The 21683-nt window shown below is 52.7% G+C and overlaps 1 protein-coding gene across 27 annotated transcripts in view; it reads right to left on the reverse strand.

Annotated features, from left to right (window-relative positions):
- The window catches only part of dlg1b (discs large MAGUK scaffold protein 1b), a 63110-nt gene that overhangs the window by 21673 nt on the left and 19754 nt on the right, over positions 1-21683 (reverse strand). For 14 of the 27 annotated variants that reach the window (XM_008402866.3, XM_008402864.3, XM_081598731.1 and 11 more), the window contains one exon: positions 7467-7631. In XM_008402866.3, the coding sequence (XP_008401088.2) occupies positions 7467-7631 (165 nt within the window). Of the gene's footprint in view, positions 782-1294; positions 2374-3755; positions 3906-7466; positions 7632-12179; positions 12670-21683 lie in introns of those variants that run through there. The other 13 variants (XM_081598723.1, XM_081598722.1, XM_081598725.1 and 10 more) reach the window with 7 other exon arrangements.

Raw genomic sequence — 21683 nt, forward strand, 5'->3', positions numbered from 1 at the left:
TCTCTCTGCAGCCGTTAATCAGCAGCGGGTGGGGGAGGGGAGCATGAATAATCGATGCGACCCCCCGGGGTCAACAGCAGGATGACGCAGACAGGAAGCTGCAGCCGCTCAGAGCAGGGCTCGGTTCTGGTTCTGATCCACACGGGTCGGGTCAACAGCAGGATGACGCAGGCAGGAAGCTGCAGCCGCTCAGAGCAGGGCCCGGTTCTGGTTCTGATCCACACGGGTCGGGTTCCAGGATCAGAACCTTTCCAAGACAAAAACACAGAAAAAAACCCAAACTGCTGTCTGGTACCGTCAGAACGTTCTGGACTGGAGGGAATCCGTCCTGGCATCAGAACCGGGCCATCGGGTCAAACTGAACCCGGTTCCTGAACGCTTCATCCACCGTGGTTCTGAAGGTCCACATAAACCGGGTCAAACAGAACCTTTGCTGTTCCTGAACGCCTGTCTGCTGAGGCTGCAGCGCCGCCTGCTGGTCGGCCCGCCTCACTGAGCCCAGAACCAGAACCCAGCTCTGGTTCTGGTGGAACAGGTCCGAGGTGGGTGGTACCACAGCGGCCGGTTCTGGAAGCTCCAGATTCTGATGCATCTTGAGAGAAACGGTCCGGTTCTGACCCAGAAGAACCGACTGCAGCAGAACTGTCCGAAGGTGAACCGGGCCTCTGATCAGAACCGCGGTCCAGTGTTCAGAACCCAGCAGCCTGGTTTCAGACCCGGTTATGAATTCTGCTCAGGTGGTTCTTCGGGCCGGTACCGACCTGCAGATCCAGTAAGACCCAGAACCAGGGAACAGAACACGACCTGGTTCTGACACAGCGTCTGACCCAAACCCAGAACAGAACCATGAGTTTCTCAGAATCGGACTCGCAGATCAGACTTCAGAACCGGCTGATGGTTCTGAGGAGCATGGACCCGGCAGCAGCAGAACCTCTCTGCTCTGACCCGGTTCTGACCCAGACAGGCGAACAGAACCAGCTCATGCAGGGCTCTGTTCTGGATGCAGCAGCGACCCGGTTCTGACCCAGCCGGGTTCTGATGTTGACGTGTTTGAGCAGCGTAATCCGGGACACCGCGGGTTGCTAGGCAACGGCAGAAAGACATGTGCTGAGAGGCCGGATCCCATCAGAACCCGGATCAGCTCTGGACCGACCCGAACCCGAACCCGGCGCTCCGGTGATCCGAGAGCAGCCGAACGATCCGGAACGTTCTGCAGCGGACAGAACCGGACCGGATCCGGACTCAGACCCGGACCGGAGCGTGACGCAGCAGCAGGGAGGGGGGCGGGGCCTACCAGCAGGCGGCGGTGCAGCGTCTTCGTCCTCCTCAGGGTCCCCATGATGCGGCGGCCCACCTTCTTGGCGCACCACACCGAGTTCAGCATGATGCGGCCGCGCGGCGCGGCGCGGCGGCGCCTCCTGCCGCTCCTGCTGGCTGGAGAGCAGACGATGGGAGGCGGCCTTCGCTCCACCCGGCGCCCCCCCTCCTTCCTCCTCGCCGACACAAACAGGGAGGATGAGGAGGCGAGCGGACGCTAAAGCGGCGGCTTCAGGAGGCGCGGCGGGGCGGCGGAGGCGTCCTCCCCCCGGCGGCGGTCATGGCTCTGCAGCGGCAGCCTCCGTCTGTCTGAGGCGCAACAACAGACTGCAGGGCTGACGGAGGACGTGCAGCGGCGCCTCTGATCCCTCTGCAGTCTGACAACATCACGCTCCTCTTCCTCCTCCTCCTCCTCCTCCTCCTCCTCCTCAGCTCAGAGGGAGGCCCAATCAGCTGACCTTTGTCCCACTTCGCTCCTTTTCCCAAGGAATGAAAACATGAAAACGGCTCGACGGGGGAAATCCGGAGAATCGCTGAGTCATCACATGTGCGACCCGTCACGACGGAACCGGACCGGTTCTGAATTCACACCAGCTGTTTCAGCTTCATGCTGTTCACAGGGGAGCCGCTGGTCTCAACAAGTTTGGACCTTTTAACGAACTTTTAAGACAGAAAACCCGCGGGGATCCGCTGTGTAACCCCGTAGCATCATCCGGGTTAGCAACAGAAAAGCTAGCTAGCTAGCTAGCGAGGCTGCAGTATTTAACTTTTATTTTACCAGAATAACGACGCCGTTGAGATCAAAACCTATTTTAAGTCTTGGCTAGAAGCAGCAACACATACAATAAATAAATAAATATGGATAATATATCATCACAGTTTAGTTTAGAGTAATATTTGTTGGCTAATGCAGTTCTTCAACGTGTGGGGGTCCCGGTCCAGGATGGCCACCAGGGGGAGCTATGAGGGCCTCAGGATGTTGGAGAGAAGATGAAGAAAAAAATGCACAAAAATTGTGACATTTTTTAATTAAATTTTTTGATTTTTTAAAATTGTGATATCGGATCTGTTTATCAATCAATATTATAAATAAGTTTTTTAACAAGTCTTCCTACTCGGTTGCACATTCCTTGGATTGATGATGATCTGATAACTGATCAGTATTTTTGATGTTATAATATTGAACAGCGTATTGATTAAGTTTTCTTCTGTATACCTCTTTCATTCATGTTTTCCCTTTTCAAAGTTTCTTGGAAAAAAGAGAGGAAACAAACTGCGTGTTCCACTTCAAAATAAGAGCATGAATATAAACATCTGAAGAATTAAAGCAGTTAGATTTTAAACTTCATTCAACTGAAACAGCCACATAAATCTGCACTTTAACCGGAGAAATGTATTTAAGGGAAGCTAAGTGCGCTAAATGCTTTCAAAGTTAGCAAAATCGCTAAGATTAGCTCTGCTATTAGCACATTAGCATAACAATTCCCAGCGCAGATGATAAGAAAAAGTTTGATAGTTAAAGATTCAGAATAAAGGTTGAGATAATCAGATTCAATTATTTCTACACGATTCCAAACTTTTCCAAACTACATCCTGACATTCCGGCTCAGGTCACATCGTTTCCTGTCCACTCTGAGGACAACATCCCATCCAGAACCGTTGGTTCCGGTCCGGGTCAGAGCCAGGCTCCAATCAAAGAGCTTTCAGAAAAACCAGATTTTAAATCGATCCGGTGAGGAAACGTGAAGGAAAACGATTCCGGATCCGACTGAAGGAACGTTCCAGGAACAGACGGGTCCGGTCGGACCCGGTTCTGTTTCTAAACCCGTTCTGCTTGGATTTCAGGTTAACGGCAGCATATGGGGAGAGGGGGGTGTTACCTGTATAAGTGGGGGCAGGGGGTTACCACTAGGGGGAGGGGTATTACCTGTATGCCTGTATGGGGGGGTTACCTCTATGGGGGAGGGGCACCCTTAGGGGGTTGGGTTACCTGTATGGGGGTTACCGTTAGGGGGAGGTTACCTGTATGGGGGAGGGGCACCCTTAGGGGGTTGGGTTACCTGTATGGGGGTTACCGTTAGGGGGAGGGGTATTACCTGTATTGGGGGGGTTACCTCTATGGGGGAGGGGCACCCTTAGGGGGTTGGGTTACCTGTATGGGGGTTACCGTTAGGGGGAGGTTACCTGTATAGGGGAGGGGTACCCTTAGGGGGTTGGGTTACCTGTATGGGGGTTACCGTTAGGGGGAGGGGTATTACCTGTATGGGGGGTTACCTCTATGGGGGAGGGGTACCCTTAGGGGGTTTGGTTACCCGTATGGGTGGGGTTACCTTTATGGGGGGGGGGTTACCTGCATGGGAGGGTTACCTATATAGGGGAGGGGTACCCTTAGGGGGTGGGGTTACCCATGTGGGGGAGTTACCTGTATAGGGGGTTACCTGTATAGGGGGGTAGGGGTTGGACGAGCAGGAGGGGAGGGGGCTGTCCTCTCCGTGGGGGTACAGGGTGGAGTGCGTGGGGGAGGGGAGCTCCAGGGGGAAGAGTCCTAACGACGAGGAGCCGTCCAGGAGGAACTCCAGAGACGCTACCTGGAGGACAACAGGGGGGGAGGGGCGACAGCTGAGATTGGACCGGTTCTGGACTTCCTCCAGAACCTGACAGATTCTGACACTTCCCACTTCTCTGCCTGCTGGGTTTCCTCGTGCACAGACTCAAGTCCTCGGTTCTGGACCAGCAGGGTCCACTAAGGAGAACATCCTGGTGGGGCGCCAGAGGACCAGCTGGTGAGCAGAACCAGGATCAGAACCAGGACCTGGTTTGGGTCTGTGCACAGAAACCTCAGAAGAAGAAAGCGGGTCGCCATCAGGAGGAACAGGAAGTTCAGAAACAAACCACAGAAGAAGAATGAGACAGATGGAGGAACAGAGAGCAGCTGACTGAGACTCGGACCGGACCGGACCACTGAGCAATGAGGTTCTGAAACGGGTCACATCATAAGAACAGCAGCATGCTGGCGGTTCTGGTCCGATCCAGAGGATGGACCGGTACCAGCCAGGTTGGTTTTAATGATGTGACGATGCAGACGGGACCGGAGACACTGAGCAGACGAGACATGGATCAGAACCCAAGACAGCAAACAGAACCATCAGAACCGTCTAATTCTGAGTCCGATCAAACAGAACAAACCCAGACAGATCAGAGCTTCAGAACCAGAAACACAGTGGGGTCCAGCAGAACCAGCCATCAGAACCGGACCGCCCTTCACTGTAGAACCTGCTACTGAGTGAAGACAGAAGCTTCTCCAGTCCAACTCCCGTCCTCAGAGACAGACGTCCTGCATGTGTCCAACAGGGGGGATCTGACGGCCCTAAAGCTGGTTCTGCTTCCTACCGACCCGACCACTGGGTCCAGATGTTCTGATCCGGGAGCAGATCTAAAACATGCAGGACACCGCTGCTCTGGGGACACAGACTGCTGTTTTAGCAACGCTAACCATGCTAACAAATAATGCTAAACATTCTAATACCCATTGCTAATTATGCTAGTAGCCAATGCTAACACTGACAAAAATATGTTGCCTGCCCTGCTAGAACCATGGCTAATATCTGCTGCTAACCATGCTAATAGAAATTGCTAACCATGGCTAATATCTGCTGCTAACCATGGCTAATATCTTCTGCTAATCATGCTAATATCTTCTGCTAATCATGCTAATATCTGTTGATATCTAAAGTTTTCACCTTTAGTGGATTCTGATAATTTTGTAGAAAAGATGCATCTGCAAAAACCTTCTGTCAACACGTGAAAAGCAAAACGTGTTGAATAGTTATTGTTATTATTGTTATTTCAGAATTGGGTCGAAAAGAGAAACTCTTCACTGGTTTCATCGTGTTTAATTACTGAGCCGAAGTTTGGAGCAAAACTTAAAAAAGGAAAACAAAATCATTAAAATACTATAAAAAGAGCCATAAGGATAATTAGCTACAAAGGTGATACAAATTCACTACTTTTAAAATAAAAAGGATTATAATTTCCTGACCTGGTTAAGTTTCACACATCACTAAACGAGCTGAGAATAAACGGAGAAAATCTAAATCTACAACGTCTTCATGTCGTGTAAAAAGTTTCATATTTCTACATGTGGAGTGAAACTGGGATCTCTGAGTACTGAACCATTAGACGGTTATTTCAATCATCAACTCATGTGATGGATCCACTCAGCCGGGCGGCACCGAGGGTCCAACCGGACCAGATTAAACCAGAACATGGAGGTTCGCTTTCCTCTGAGTCACCACTGGGGGGCAGCACCGCGCCGTCCGGACCCTGAACAGGAAGTGACCCCGAGTCCTGTCTAAACTCTCCAGACTGAAACAGCAGGAGGACATTATGACCCGGTCAGAGGTCAGAGGTCAGAGCTGCGGTATCCCAGCAGGAAGAAACGACTGGACTCACCGGATCCTGAAGATGAACCGTTTTCTGATGCCTGCTCTGGTTTTTATGGGAACATTTCACTCGTTTCACTTAGATATCTGGGGTTGCCATGACAACCAAACATTACAGACATCCAGAGTAGGATGAATGACCCACCAGAACCCACCAGAACCGGTCCCAGCTGGTGGCCATGAGGTTCTTCATCATCATCATCTTCCTCCAGCGCTAGCAGCTAGCTCGCTAACATCTGCGCCAGGTGAGAGCAGGACACATGCCACTGGCCAGATGCATTATGGGTAGGAAGGATCCATGAAGTCAGTAACTTGAGTCTGTGATGATGATGATGATGATGATTATGATGATGAAGAGCAGCATGGACCATAACATTAAAATCACCCTGAGGTCATAAACCCCCAGTGGACATCAGGTGATACTGCAGCTCCTGCAGGACGCGACACGTTGAGGTAAAAACCATGACCTGGACTACACCTGGACTACACCTGGACTACACCTGGACTACACCTGGACGACCTGGACTACACCTGGATGACCTGGACTACACCTGGACGACCTGGATAACACCTGGATGACCTGGACTACACCTGGACGACCTGGACTACACCTGGATGACCTGGACTACACCTGGATGACCTGGACTACACCTGGATGACCTGGATAACACCTGGATGACCTGGACTACACCTGGACGACCTGGACTACACCTGGACTACACCTGGACGACCTGGATAACACCTGGATGACCTGGACTACACCTGGATGACCTGGACTACACCTGGACGACCTGGATAACACCTGGATGACCTGGACTACACCTGGACGACCTGGACTACACCTGGACGACCTGGATAACACCTGGACGACCTGGATAACACCTGGACGACCTGGACTACACCTGGATGACCTGGACTACACCTGGACTACACCTGGACGACCTGGACTACACCTGGACGACCTGGACTACACCTGGACTACACCTGGACTACACCTGGACGACCTGGATAACACCTGGATGACCTGGACTACACCTGGACGACCTGGATAACACCTGGACGACCTGGATAACACCTGGATGACCTGGACTACACCTGGATGACCTGGACTACACCTGGACTACACCTGGACTACACCTGGAAGACCTGGACTACACCTGGACGACCTGGACTACACCTGGACGACCTGGACTACACCTGGATGACCTGGACTACACCTGGACGACCTCAGCAGATTCAGAGCCTGATGAATCACATGAAGGCAGCAGAGACAGAATCATCCTCCATCCTCCCTCTGATTGGCTGATTGCTAAGCCCTCAGCTGCAGCCAGGAGGTCAGAGGTCACAGGAGGCCTCCTCCATCCTGATTGGAGGAGCTCCAGCTGATGCGGCTCGGGGGCAACAGGAACATGAACAGGTAAACAGGTAAACACATCCAGCATGAGCAACAGATGGACAGAGAGACAGGAAGAGGAGAAACTCCTGATCTGAACCTCCAGTCCTCAGGGTTGGATCTGGATCCAGTCTGGATCTGGATCCGGATCCAGATCCAGTCTGAACTGCATCTGGATCCGGATCCAGTCTGGATCTGGATCCAGATCCAGTCTGAACTGCATCTCAGAGAGCTGCTGCTGTGAACCCTGTAGACCTGAGGATCAGATCCGGATCAGCTGTAGCCCAGAGGAAGCGTTAGGCTCCGCCCCCTACCTTCATAGGTGAGATGTGGGCGTGGGTGACGTATCCGTGGACGTTCTCGATCTGGTTCAGGTTCTTCTCGGCGACCTGGACCAGCTCTGGCCCCGCCCCCTCCTCCGTGAGGTGGGGGGAGCTCTGGTCCTGGGGGGACGAGTCCTCATCGTGGTGCCGGTACTTCTGGGGAGGACAGGAAGGACAGCGGGTCAGCGAGCCCCGAGTTCTGACTGACAGGCTCCACCAGAACCAGAACCCGGCCGAGATCAAGATGAACTGAGCCCAAAATGCTCGGTTCTGACCCGCTTCAGGACCAAAAGATGGGATGAATGGAAGCATGAGGAGAAGATCCAGAACCATCTAACCGGATCGGTTCTGATCCGGATCAGTTCTCTACAGAACCGATCCGTTTCAAGTTGGTAGAGTCATTCAATCAGGAGGCGCCGGTCCGACCCGGAGAACGGTCCCAGATGTTCCAACTCTGAACCAACAGAACCGGGAACACGGTGACGGCTGAACCAGCATCCAGCAGACTGGTTAAACTGGACCAGTTATTGATTTATGATCGATATCTTTATAGATCAATAATCCTCAGAGGGAGACGAAGCAGCTGGAGCATCAGGAACCTGAAACCTCAAATCAGATTTAAGAGGAAAATTATTATATTTTTGCTCCTAAACGATTCTCTCCTAAAATAACCGGGCTGACACAGGTCAAAGGTCAGCTAACATCTCTGCAGACCCCACACATCCTGGACACATCCTGGACAGACTTTAACCTCCAGGTGGCGCCACAGAGACAGTTTATCTGCTGCTCTGCTGTTACACCCGTTAAAATATGGATGCTTTACTTTTCTAAACATTCAGTGGCAGCCATCTTACCGCTGAAGCTGGTTTTCCTCGTCTCCACGCGGCTCAGCCAATCAGCTCCTGGATTGGTTGCCATGCAACCACCAGCCAATGGCGTGTCTAGCAGCAGACTTCCCAACATGCATTTAACAGGACAGTTTGTTTCCCAGTCGGTCCGGATTCGATCCAAACCGACTGAATTTGGAAACCAAACGACCAGAAACAGAACTACAGTCAGCAGGTCAGTGAACGTCTCACAGAAACCCAGACAGGTCAGTGAACGCCTCACAGAAACCCCAACCGGTCAGTGAACGCCTCACAGAAACCCCAACCGGTAAGTGAACGCCTCACAGAAACCCCGACAGGTCAGTGAACGCCTCACAGAAACCCTTGACAGGTCAGTGAACGCCTCACAGAAACCCTTGACAGGTCAGTGAACGCCTCACAGAAACCCCGACCGGTCAGTGAACGCCTCACAGAAACCCCAACCGGTCAGTGAACGCCTCACAGAAACCCCGACCGGTCAGTGAACGCCTCACAGAAACCCCGACAGGTCAATAAACGCCTCACAGAAACCCCGACCGGTCAGTGAACGCCTCACAGAAACCCAGACAGGTCAGTGAACGCCTCACAGAAACCCAGACAGGTCAGTGAACGCCTCACAGAAACCCAGACAGGTCAGTGAACGCCTCACAGAAACCCCAACCGGTCAGTGAACGCCTCACAGAAACCCAGACAGGTCACTGAACGCCTCACAGAAACCCTTGACAGGTCAGTGAACGCCTCACAGAAACCCCGACAGGTCAGTGAACGCCTCACAGAAACCCCAACCGGTCAGTGAACGCCTCACAGAAACCCCGACCGGTCAGTGAACGCCTCACAGAAACCCCAACCGGTCAGTGAACGCCTCACAGAAACCCCGACAGGTCAATAAACGCCTCACAGAAACCCCGACCGGTCAGTGAACGCCTCACAGAAACCCAGACAGGTCAGTGAACGCCTCACAGAAACCCCGACAGGTCAGTGAACGCCTCACAGAAACCCTAACTGGTCAGTGAACGCCTCACAGAAACCCCGACAGGTCAGTTAAGGCAGTGCAGGGAGAACTGGGTTCTCAGTGGAACCAGAGCAGAACTAATGGAGGGGAGGGAGATCCACGGCTCTGACACACACCTCCTCCTCCTCCTCCTTCTCCTCCTCCTTCTCCTCCTCCTCCTCCTCCTCCTCCTCTTCTTCCTCTCTGAGCTGTGAGGAAGAGGAGGGGGAGGGGTCCCGGCCGCCTCGCTGCTATAAATAGGAGCAGCAAAGAAACAAGGAAGATGAAGCAGACCGGACCAGAACCAGCAGAACCGTCTGGTATCTGGGTTCAGTTCTGCTGCTCTGAGCCGGAGCAGAACCTCCATGTTGGTACCAACCAGAACCAGCAGAACTCCACATCCCTGACAAGGTTCTGGTTCTGCTCTCAGTGAAACAAAGCCCAGAACCTGGTTGACATGCAGCCAACCAGAACCATGGTTCTGGACTTTGACTAGGCCACTGCAGAACTGCAGCTGTGGTTCTTGTCTTTTCCAGTCAGTCTGTTCTGGTTCTGCTGTTGTGTTTGGACCCAGCTTCAGCTGGACTCATCCTGGATCTTTACAGGTGGGACCCAAACATCCAGGCCCACAGCATGACCCTTCCACCACCATGCCGAACAGAACTGGGTTCTGGTTCTGTCCGGCATGGTCCCATCGGTCCCAGAGCTCTGGAGCTTCATCCAGCCCGGCGGCCATCTTGTTTCTAGAAAACAGGTTTAGTCCTCCAACCTGTCCAGGCAGCCATGCTGGCTCAGAGTCCTGACCTTTGACCCCTGCTGTCAGAGATGGAGCTCAGGTCTCTGCCCTGCAGCGTGGAGCGCCCGCCCCAGTCGATCCGGCCGATCAATCGGGTTAATTAGGAGGAAGAGGAGCGGAGCCTTCATCACCGATCTGCAGTCAGAACCAAGCTGAGAGCCATCGGGTCGGTTCTGCTGCAGAACAGAACCCGGTCCGACCAGGTGCTCTGGCTGAGAGACGTCCACTGATAAACACAGGATTCACCATTTTATTCCTTGGTGACCTCTGACCTCTTGAAGACGTTTCCTTTCTTCAGCAGGTTAGCATAGATCTATGGGCCACAGAATGTGTTCATTACGTCTTTCCTACAAAATAATCCGATTTTTTCCTGCTCAGTTCTGATTGTTGATCTGTCAGAATGACGTCTCTGTCTCTTTAAATCCAAATGAGCTTCTGCCGCTGGCCACGCCTCCCAACTCGACGTTTACACTCACGTGAAAATGGCTGCAAACAGATGTGCAACAATGCAACTGTGCATCTTTGAAAAGCAGAAGTGGAGCCTCCTGCACAACCAACCAGAACGCAGCAACTGGTTTCTGGATGATAAGTCAACAACAGAACTCCTGTCTCTTCCAGCAGCCATTGTACAGCTCTGCTGTTGCTAGGTGACGGGCTTCAGAACGCGTCAGATTGTCTATTGTCTGAATCTGGAACAGAAAGTGAAACCACTGAACACGCAGAGGGCAGCAGATCAGCTGTTATGGTATCGATTTGTTTAGATGACGATACGATGATGTCACAAAACTAATTTATTCCAGTTTAATTCATTAATCTGATCAATACGATCAAATATCAATTCACATCAAACTTTACGGATTTATTCCTAAACTCCTCCAGGAATGAAATTAAAAATATGTCAAACTAAAGATTTGATCTGGATATTTACATTTTGTATGAATCTAATCGGGTCGTTGATCATTGAATCCATGGATTTATTGATCCTGAGGTCAGCAGGTCATCCAGGCTCCAACAGACCCAGAAGATCATCCTGATTATTTCATGTTTTTTATTTTCTCCCTGAGAGTCAGATCGTTCACAAAGCATCATGGGTAATCGGCGTCAGGAAGCTCCTCCAGGACTCTGTTTTTGTTCCTGCGGAGCACATGGACCTCACACATGCACCGCCACGCCTGCCGCCTTCGGCCAATCACAGCTCGGCCCCGCAGCTCAGCCGGCCTCCGATTGGTCGGCTCGCAGAGGGAGAGGCGACAGGCAGGTCCAGCAGCCAATCAGGAGACGGCAGGTTTAGTGGCTATAATACGAGGTTTTAATCCCTGGGCTGAGTCTCACAGGTGCAGGACGGGAAGCAGGTTGGGAATCTGCAGGATGTTCCGGGTCCGAGGTTCCGCTGAGGCCCGGAACGCCGCGGCACCGCCGCTCCGTTACATAACCACAGCAGAACCGGGTCAGAACACGCTGTTCCACATCCCTGCTGTTCTGAAGGAGGAGCGTCTCCAGAAAACCAGCATCAACCCCGGCTCAGGTCAAAGGTCACCGGCCCAGTTAAGGTCCAGTTCACTGACCTCAGAATGTGGATTTATTCCAGCTGTTCCCAAAACCAACCGACTGGATGGAGGACGTTCCCCTGCAGATCCGTCAGAACCGGGCCCTGGCCCAGAACCACCAGCAGAACCGGTCCGATTCTGGCTCTGGACGTCCTCCAAGCAGAGCAGACCACCACAAGGTCCGATTGACAGAACAGAACCCAACCGGACCGCAGCAGGATGCCCGGTCCGGATCCAGGCACAACAGAACCAGAACCTTTACTGGAGTCTGAGGAGTGCCAAGTTCTCCAGAACCGGACCTGCTGGGCCCTCTGGACTGAGAGCCGGCTGTGACACATCAACAGAACCAGGACAGAACCAAACCTGACTGTGACCCGGACCCAAACGGGATGTGGATCCTGAACGGGTCCAGAACGAAGCAGGACTCTAACCTGGACCCAAACCCAACTATGACGACTGATCCAGAACACACCATGGCCCGGCCCGGCCCGCGTCCTGACCCACCTTGCAGCCGAACATGAGGGAGATGGTGCTGCTGCTGCAGGCCACCTTGCAGTGGCAGAGCATCGGGGAGAAGCATTCCCCCCTGCCGGACCCGGGGGACTCGGCGCCGGGACACCGGGCCGCCAGCCGGCTCCTCCGGGAGCGCCGCCGGCTCCTCCGGGAGCGCCGCCCGCTGCCATTGCTGCTGCCGCCGGCCGAGCTGCCCCCGCCTCCTCTTCCTCCTGCCTCTCCTCCTCCTCCTCCTCCGCTGCTGCTGCTGCTGCTGCTCCCTGCTCTCACCATCCGCCCTCATTCCTGGCGTCGCTCCATGGCGGCGGGGAGGAAACGACCCCCAGAGCTCTTCCTGCATCCAGGGAGAACCCCCCCAGGATGAGCGGCGTGTTCTCTGCTGTCAGGCTGCGGATCGGCTCCCTCCGTCTCCGCGCCGCGCCGTCCTCCTCTCTGAGCGATGAAGAGCGCTCCGGCGTCTGCGTGAAGCTCCGCTCTGTGGGGGCGTGAGCGGGGGGGCGACAGAGGCTGGTCACATGACGCATCGGAAACGAGGCGCGAGGAGGGGGGGGGTGTCCTGAGGCAAGGTAGAGCGATGTAGGACAGAGGAAGAGGAGGGATGAAGAGGAGGGATGAAGGCTGGAGATGAGGAAGAGGAGGAACTCAGGAACTTTTGTCTCAGTGTTTGGTCCGGTCCGGACGGATTCTAGAGGTTCCAGAACCTCACCAACACAAGTGGTTCTGATTTCCTGCCAAGTTCTGACCCGGCAACGCTACAGGAAGTGAGCCTCCGGTTCTGTTGGACTGATCAACCGGGCCGGGCTCTGAGCTCCTCCAGGTTCTGGATGAATTCATGTTTTTCTGTCAGATCAGAACCGGCCCAAACTGGACCGGCTATTACTGGACACCGCATTCGGAACCACAGCAGAACTTTCTGAAGGCCCAGGTTCTGTCCATCAGGGTCATTTGGACCCACAAGCTTTTTACTCCGTGCGCGGTCTTGGTGGATCGAACTGACCCCAGGTGAGCTTTTAAAAGTTCCGGGAACTGACGGTCTGACGGGACGACCCTTCGCCGTCCGAGTCCAAACCACAGGAAGGTTAAAACACAACGAGCTGCAAACGTTTTGGACGGGGCGGAAAATCACATGAACCAATCACACATCCACACGTCAACAGGCTGGCCAATCAGCATTCAGGGGGCGGGGCTTCCGCTTCAGATTTAAAGAAGAAAAATCTGGAAGTGGCAGATTCCCAGGGGTGGAGCTATGTGTGGGAATGGGCGGGGCTATATGTGAAGGGGCGGAACTACGTGTGGGAAGGGGCGGGGCTATGTGTGAAGGGGTGGAACTACGTGTAGGAAGGGGCGGGGCTACGTGTGGGAATGGGCGGGGCTATGTGTGAAGGGGTGGAACTACGTGTGGGAAGGGGCGGGGCTACGTGTGGGAAGGGGCGGGGCTAAGTGTTTCCAGTTACGAGAAGCATCAATTATTCCAACTAGAAACCAAACTGGGCATCAAGAGGACAACAAGATCCAAACTGGGATCGGATTAAACCCAAACTGGTCCCTCCAGTTTTCTGCAAATGGAGTCGGTCTGAACTGGCACCTGGTGCCCAGAATTGGACCCCTAGAGGAGTTCTACTGGGCTGTACTGGTTCCCAACAGGAAGATAATTGGGGTCCAAAATGGGCTCCAAACAGACACTTAGTGGTCCACAAATGGACGACGTCTCAGTAGCACTTCAGCATGTAGGGGGCGATAAAGTGCTGCTTTATACACTTTCTACTCAGAGAAGAAGCTTTTATTTAGCAAGAAATAAAAGTGGTTTCTGTTTCTTTGCTGTTCCACTTCTCACTTCAAACCAAACCTCATCGTCTCTCTTCTTCTGCTCATGATGTGCTGCTCTGTCTGGTCTGCTCTGTGTGGCGCCACCTTCTGACCGGAGGCGTTACTGTTCCTGCACCCACACAGGCTCCATCGTTTACTACGCAAGTAGAGAGGAGGAGCGGACCGGATCCGTGATGAAACTCTGGAGCGGACCGGATCCCTGATGGAGCTCTGGAGCGGACCGGATCCCTGATGGACTGGATCTGGAGCGGACCGGATCCCTGATGGAGTGGACCGGATCCCTGATGGACTGGATCTGGAGCGGACCGGATCCCTGATGGAGCTCTGGAGCGGACCGGATCCCTGATGGAGTGGATCTGGAGCGGACCGGATCCCTGATGGAGCTCTGGAGCGGACCGGATCCCTGATGGAGTGGATCTGCAGCGGACCGGATCCCTGATGGAGTGGATCTGGAGCGGACCGGATCCCTGATGGACTGGATCTGGAGCGGACCAGATCCCTGATGGACTGGATCTGGAGCGGACCGGATCCCTGATGGAGCTCTGGAGCGGACCGGATCCCTGATGAAACTCTGGAGCAGACCGGATCCCTGATGGACTGGATCTGGAGCGGACCGGATCCCTGATGGAGCTCTGGAGCGGACCGGATCCCTGATGGAGCGGGTTTGGAGCGGACCGGATCCCTGATGGACTGGATCTGGAGCGGACCGGATCCCTGATGGACTGGATCTGGAGCGGACCGGATCCCTGATGGACTGGATCTGGAGCGGACCAGATCCCTGATGGACTGGATCTGGAGCGGACCGGATCCCTGATGGACTGGATCTGGAGCGGACCGGATCCCTGATGGACTGGATCTGGAGCGGACCGGATCCCTGATGGACTGGATCTGGAGCGGACCGGACCCCTGATGGAGCGGGTCTGGAGCGGACCGGAACCCTGATGGAGCTCTGGAGCGGACCGGATCCCTGATGGACTGGATCTGGAGCGGACCGGATCCCTGATGGACTGGATCTGGAGCGGACCGGATCCCTGATGGACTGGATCTGGAGCGGACCGGATCCCTGATGGAGCGGGTCTGGAGCGGAACGGATCCCTGATGGAGCTCTGGAGCGGACCGGATCCCGGGTCCAGTCTGGAGACGGCAGGAAGCAGAGATTCCTCCTCCAGCTGACAGCAGCAGCAGCAGCCTGGGAGAGAATCGCTGGGTTTGTTGGACCGGGCCGGTTCCCTGCATGTCCGCCCACCGTCTGTCGCTGTCCTCCGCAGAGCGTTAGTCATCCAGAGAGGGGGAGGGTCGGAGCGGGTCGGCAGGAGACGGGACGAAATGTGAGAGAAACAGGCTCCGCGTTGCCTTTAGACATCAGTCACATGATTTAATGTCTGACTGGAATCAGTCTGTAGAAGAACCTGCAGGACGGACCGATGAAGACATGCAGAGTTTGGAGATGAAGATGAGGAGGAGGAAGGACTGAGATGCTACTGATGAATTATAGATTTAGTCCAGAGATTGTTGTTTCCTGAACCAGAACCGCTTCTGGGTCAGATTCATTCAACAGAACCAGGAAAGTTACCTGGAGAATAATTCAGTTCTGACCAGTTAACTGCTCAGAAACGGGAACGGGTCCGGAAAACGGTTCTGGTTCCATGAAAAGCTTCAGGATATTGACGTTAAAAATGAAATCCATTTTAACAAATAAAATCTGCTGGCCTCCATTTTGTGGCGTACGCTTACTTTAACAGGAAGCTATGAAAGTGAAACAGGTTCAACGGCCCGATTCCCTAGAAGGAAAACATCTGGACAAAATTCCCTGGAAGACCGAGCTGGACATGAGCGCCACTGAGAGCAAAACGAAAACTGGAACGGAGAAACAGCTGAAGACGCCGAGACCGACCACAGGCTGGAGCCATGTTGGAGGCAGCCATGTTGGATGCAGCAGCCATGTTGGATGCAGAGCCATGTTTAATGCAGCCATGTTGGATGCAGCAGCCATGTTGGATGGAGCCATATTGGATGCAGCCATGTTGGATGCAGCCATGTTGATGCAGCCATGTTGGATGCAGCCATGTTGATGCAGCAGCCATGTTGGATGCAGCAGCCATGTTGGATGCAGCCATATTGGATGCAGCCATGTTGGATGCAGCCATGTTGATGCAGCCATGTTGGATGCAGCCATGTTGATGCAGCCATGTTGGATGCAGCCATGTTGGTTGCAGCAGCCATGTTGGATGCAGCAGCCATGTTGGATGCAGCCATATTGGATGCAGCCATGTTGATGCAGCCATGTTGGATGGAGCAGCCATGTTGGTTGCAGCAGCCATGTTGGATGCAGCCATGTTGGATGCAGCCATGTTGGATGCAGCCATGTTGGATGCAGCAGCCATGTTGGATGCAGCCATGTTGGATGCAGCCATGTTGGATGCAGCAGCCATGTTGGATGCAGCAGAAATGTTGGATGCAGCCATGTTGGATGCAGCAGCCATGTTGGATGCAGCCATGTTGGATGCAGCAGCCATGTTGGATGCAGCCATGTTGGATGCAGCCATGTTGGATGCAGCAGCCATGTTGGATGCAGCAGCCATGTTGGATGCAGCCATGTTGGATGCAGCCATGTTGGATGCAGCCATGTTGGATGCAGCCATGTTGGATGCAGCCATGTTGATGCAGCCATGTTGGATGCAGCCATGTTGGATGCAGCCATGTTGGATGCAGCCATGTTGATGCAGCCATGTTGGATGCAGCCATGTTGGATGCAGCCATGTTGGATACAGCAGCCATGTTGGATGCAGCAGCCATGTTGATGCAGCCATGTTGGATGCAGCAGCCATGTTGGATGCAGCCATGTTGGATTCAGCCATGCTGGATGCAGCAGCCATGTTGGATGCAGCAGCCATGTTGGATGCAGCAGCCATGTTGGATTCAGCCATGCTGGATGCAGCAACCATGTTGGATGCAGCCATGTTGGATGCAGCCATGTTGGATGCAGCCATGTTGGATTCAGCCATGCTGGATGCAGCAGCCATGTTGGATGCAGCCATGTTGGATTCAGCCATGTTGGATTCAGCCATGCTGGATGCAGCCATGTTGGATGCAGCCATGTTGGATTCAGCCATGTTGGATTCAGCCATGCTGGATGCAGCCATGTTGGATGCAGCAGCCATGTTGGATGCAGCCATGTTGGATGCAGCCATGTTGGATTCAGCCATGCTGGATGCAGCAGCCATGTTGGATGCAGCCATGTTGGATGCAGCCATGTTGGATGCAGCCATGTTGGATTCAGCCATGTTGGATTCAGCCATGCTGGATTCAGCCATGTTGGATGCAGCCATGTTGGATGCAGCCATGTTGGATTCAGCCATGTTGGATGCAGCCATGTTGGATGCAGCCATGTTGGATTCAGCCATGCTGGATGCAGCCATGCTGACTTCTCGCTCCATCTCGTCATCTGGAACCATGTGCCTGTTTTTATCTGCAGGCTCATAAACACTTTAAAGGATTTTTTCTGACACGGTGAGGAATCGTGTAAGTTTTTCAGAATTCTTCACTGAATATCTGAAACTGCTGGGTGGAAATCTGACCGTCGTCATTAATGGAGGAGGTTCTCTGCAGGTAGGTGGCGCTCTCTCTCCATTACAACAGGGATCCCATCCGAGTGTGGATTCATGTTTAAATGTGAAAAAGACTCTTCATCGTCTCCATCCGTCTCAGACAGACGAGGGAAAATCATCATTATCCTTCACTTACAGATTAAAACTGAGATTATGAATAATCTGAGTCACATCAACAGTGAGTTTCTAGCCAACATCCCATAATAATCTAAACCCACCAGCTGTAAAATCATCACAGCAGGACACCGTGTTATTGTTGAATATCGCTATGACAACAGTTTCCTCATCTTCATTTTAAATACACCTGGATTTAACTAGGCCAACAGTCGGAGCCCCCTGCTGGAGGATTACTGAACTGCAGGCAGGAAGCAGAAGGTCCAGAGCTCCAGGAATCCTGGAGAACCGTCCGGACCACCTGACCGGGTCACAGGGAGGTTCAAGATCTGGACCGGAACCACAGCTGCCTGAAGCAAAACCGGATGAAGTTCCTGCTGTTTCCACCAATCAGCCGCCATCTGAGCGCCGCTGCTTGAGTGCCTCATTATCAAAGCCTGAGTCAGGCTACGCGCGCGCACACACACACACACACACACACACACACACACACACACACACACACACACACACACACACACACACACACACACACACACACACACACACTGACAGTGATGGCAGCTGACAGGTTGAGACGTGACGGCCTTCTAATTTTATCTCACCGCTGTTTAACGCAGACCTGCTGCACTGAGGTGCTGCAGCGACCCACCAGAACCCCCCCCTCCACACACACACACACACACACACACACACACACACACACACACACACACACACATGCTCACATGACGGGAAACCCTGGAACCTGCAGTACAGCTCTGTGGAGGTGGCGCCCCCTGCTGGACAACAACGTCCCAGCCCTGTGGAGTCCTGAGCTTCTGCCAGATGAAACATCCAACAGATAAAATCCAGCAGAACCCGACCCGGACCTTCACAAGCTCAGAACAGCAGCGTGCAGAACGGCACAGTGGTGGCAGCATCATGATCACCTGAAACTCACTCCGCTTCACATCCCGACCCGTTTGGACCCGACACCGTGAAGCAGAACCAGGAACGATCGGATCAACATCTGGAGATAAAACTCTGCTTGTCCAGTGCAGCAGTGAGATCTAGTTCTGCGTGTGACGGATCCTCAGTCAGCCTGAGGTCGGCCAATACGTCCAGGAACAAAGAGGCGTTTCCATGTCAACACGCACAGCCGATCCGTGTTCTGGCAGCGTTTGGTTCTGTCTGCGACAATAAGACAATAAATACATGTGAACAGTAACTAAATGTTATATTTTTGGGGGGGAAAATTTTGATTTTTTTCCACCAATCAGGTTGTTTCCGTAGTTCAGTGATGTCAGAGCGTCCATGGCCGCCATCTTGTTTTTTAGCTGGTTTCCATGTCGACTGAATTCAGATCAACTCCCAGAAAGATTAAAACATGTTTCTGAGAATATTTTCTGCCAGTTGTTTTTAAGTAAATAAAATGTAATTTAGTCACATCCTCCAGCTCAACCACCAGCCAATCACATTCAGACCTGATTCAGCCAATCACAGGACTCCTTGTAAACGCTGCATTCGCTCGGATAACAACCACCAATCAGCACCAGCAAATAAAATTTACTAAAAACATTAAATTTTACTAAATCTAAAGTAAAACAAACTTTAACGTTTTCACCCTGATCATATTTAGTAAAGCATATAAATATGCTGACTCGTCATTGTCCACTTTGGGTCGTTTTACTTTAACGTCATTTTTAAATGCGACATAGAAATTGTTACATAGATCATCTTGAGATCTACTGGCTGATTAATTAGGGTTTAACTGGAGAAGATTAGATTTATTTTAGATGCATTTCTATATAGATATATAATTCCTGTCCGCCTTTCACATTTGAACACAGAACCGTGGCGGACTGCTGGTGGACCGGTCCAGCAGAACCTCAGGCTTCAGCAGGTGTTCTGAAAACGGTTGAAATGATCTGGTCTGGTTTCTGACCCTCCAGCAGGGGGCAGCACAGCATCAGACATGCTGCAAGTCCGTTTTCCTCCCTGGACCAACTTCTCTCTCTGACTGGGTCGGTCTGCCGACCAGAACCTTCATCACAGCCTGAGGGTGAAGAGCAGCTTTTTCCTGATCCTCCAGATGATTATGATTACAGACGGTTTTAGACGTGAAGCTGAGATACAAAACGTTTTATTCCTGAACGATTCTGCAGGTTCTGCAGTCAGATTCTGACTCAGGCCCGGTAAGTCCAGGGCAGGAGATCCGTTTGGATGCGACCCGGATCAGCGGCCCGCCTCTGGAGCTTTCAGAGGAAACTCACAGGAAGCTGCAGCTGTTTGATCCGCCCAAACCGTCAGCAGAGCCTGAAGCACTTCCTGTCCAGGCCGCAGGATGGAGCGGCTGCTGCTGACGGCCCGACCCGGTACGGCTGCTGACGGCTCGGTACGGCTGCTGACGGCCCGACCCGGCCCGGTACGGCTGCTGACGGCCCGGTAAGGCTGCCGCCGGCCCGACCCGGCCCGGTACGGCTGCTGACGGCCCGACCCGGCCCGGTACGGCTGCTGACGGCCCGACCCGGCCCGGTACGGCTGCTGACGGCCCGACCCGACCCGGCTGCAGGTCCGAACAGGTTCTGAGAGACCTCATGATGAAGACCACCAGACCTTCATCGCGCTCCACTTCCTGCTGACGCTGCAACTTTTTATCCTCAGAAATCAACAAAAACTCAGATCCTGATCTTTACTGTCATCCCTCCATCACTCATCCCTCCATCACTCATCCCTCCATCATCCATCCCTCCATCCCTCATCCCTCCATCCCTCATCCCTCCATCCTTCCAGTAAAACGTGGAGCGGATCACAGACGGATCAATAATTCATGCTGCTGCTGCAGTCGAGGTTTTAAGATGCAGGAAAACCTGCAGAGGTCGGCCGCCTGGCGCCTCCTGCAGGTCAAAGGTCGCAGCATTTCCCCCCTCTCTGCTGCGGCAGCCAGACCAGAAACTGAAGTCATGAGAGTCCATCTGTCCGACAGACTGGGTCAGAACCGGGCCAACAGCAGAACCATGATCCAAACAGCAACTGACCTACAACATAACAGAAAAGTCCAGACTGAACGCTGCAGGTTCTGCTGGACAGAACCAACCGTCCAACATCCAGTCTGGGTTCCCAGGATCCGAAACCCAGATGAATCCCCACCGGATCGGATCCGGCCGAAAGCGGAAAGCTAAACAGAACCGAGCAGAACCAGAGGTCCAAAAACATGGAGGAAACCCAGAGAGGTGATGTGACGTTACACTGACAGAACCTTTAAAGTTCTGTTCACCAGAACCGTCTGGAGAACCCAGAGATGCTGCTGACCTGAGGCGGTTCCAGAAACCCGCCTGGAACCAGAACCATTAACCACTGAAACCATGGAGGGTCCAGTTCTGATCAAACCTGGACCAGAACCAGCCGACAGAACCTGAGTTACTTTAGGATATTTGAGCTAAATACAGATTTTCTAGAATGGACTCTGATCTTCATCACATGAAAAATAAAATAAAAATATAATCTGACAAATAATGTAATAAAAAGTAAAAAAAAACTCAAATCAATAATTTGTCTTTAACTCGTTGGTTTTCATTCATCTTTAAAACTTGGTAGTTTAAAGCCAAAATCCATTCAGAAAAATTGATAAATGAAAATTGTTTTCCATTTACAAAGAAATAAAAACTTTTGAAAACTAAAACAATCCATATTTTAGATTTTCAGTACCGTACTTTTAATTCGGCGGTAGTTTTGTCTGTTTTAAAAAAAGTATTCTAGTTAATAGATGTCTTTTTTTATTTGATGCCGAATTGGCCGCGGTGGGAGCCAAGCGGCTGAAACGCTGGAGCGGACCGATAAAAAAGTACATTTTGTACCAAAAGAAGCCGCTTTGGCGGCTCGGAAACCCGCCGAATTAACCAGCGACTCCTGCTGAATTAAACCCCCGGATGCAGCGCGTGTGCGGCGGCGTTTCCTCCGGTTT

The sequence above is a fragment of the Poecilia reticulata genome, chromosome 17, assembly GCF_904066995.2.
Source record: "Poecilia reticulata chromosome 17, P_reticulata-male-v2, whole genome shotgun sequence".
Lineage (NCBI taxonomy): Eukaryota > Metazoa > Chordata > Actinopteri > Cyprinodontiformes > Poeciliidae > Poecilia > Poecilia reticulata.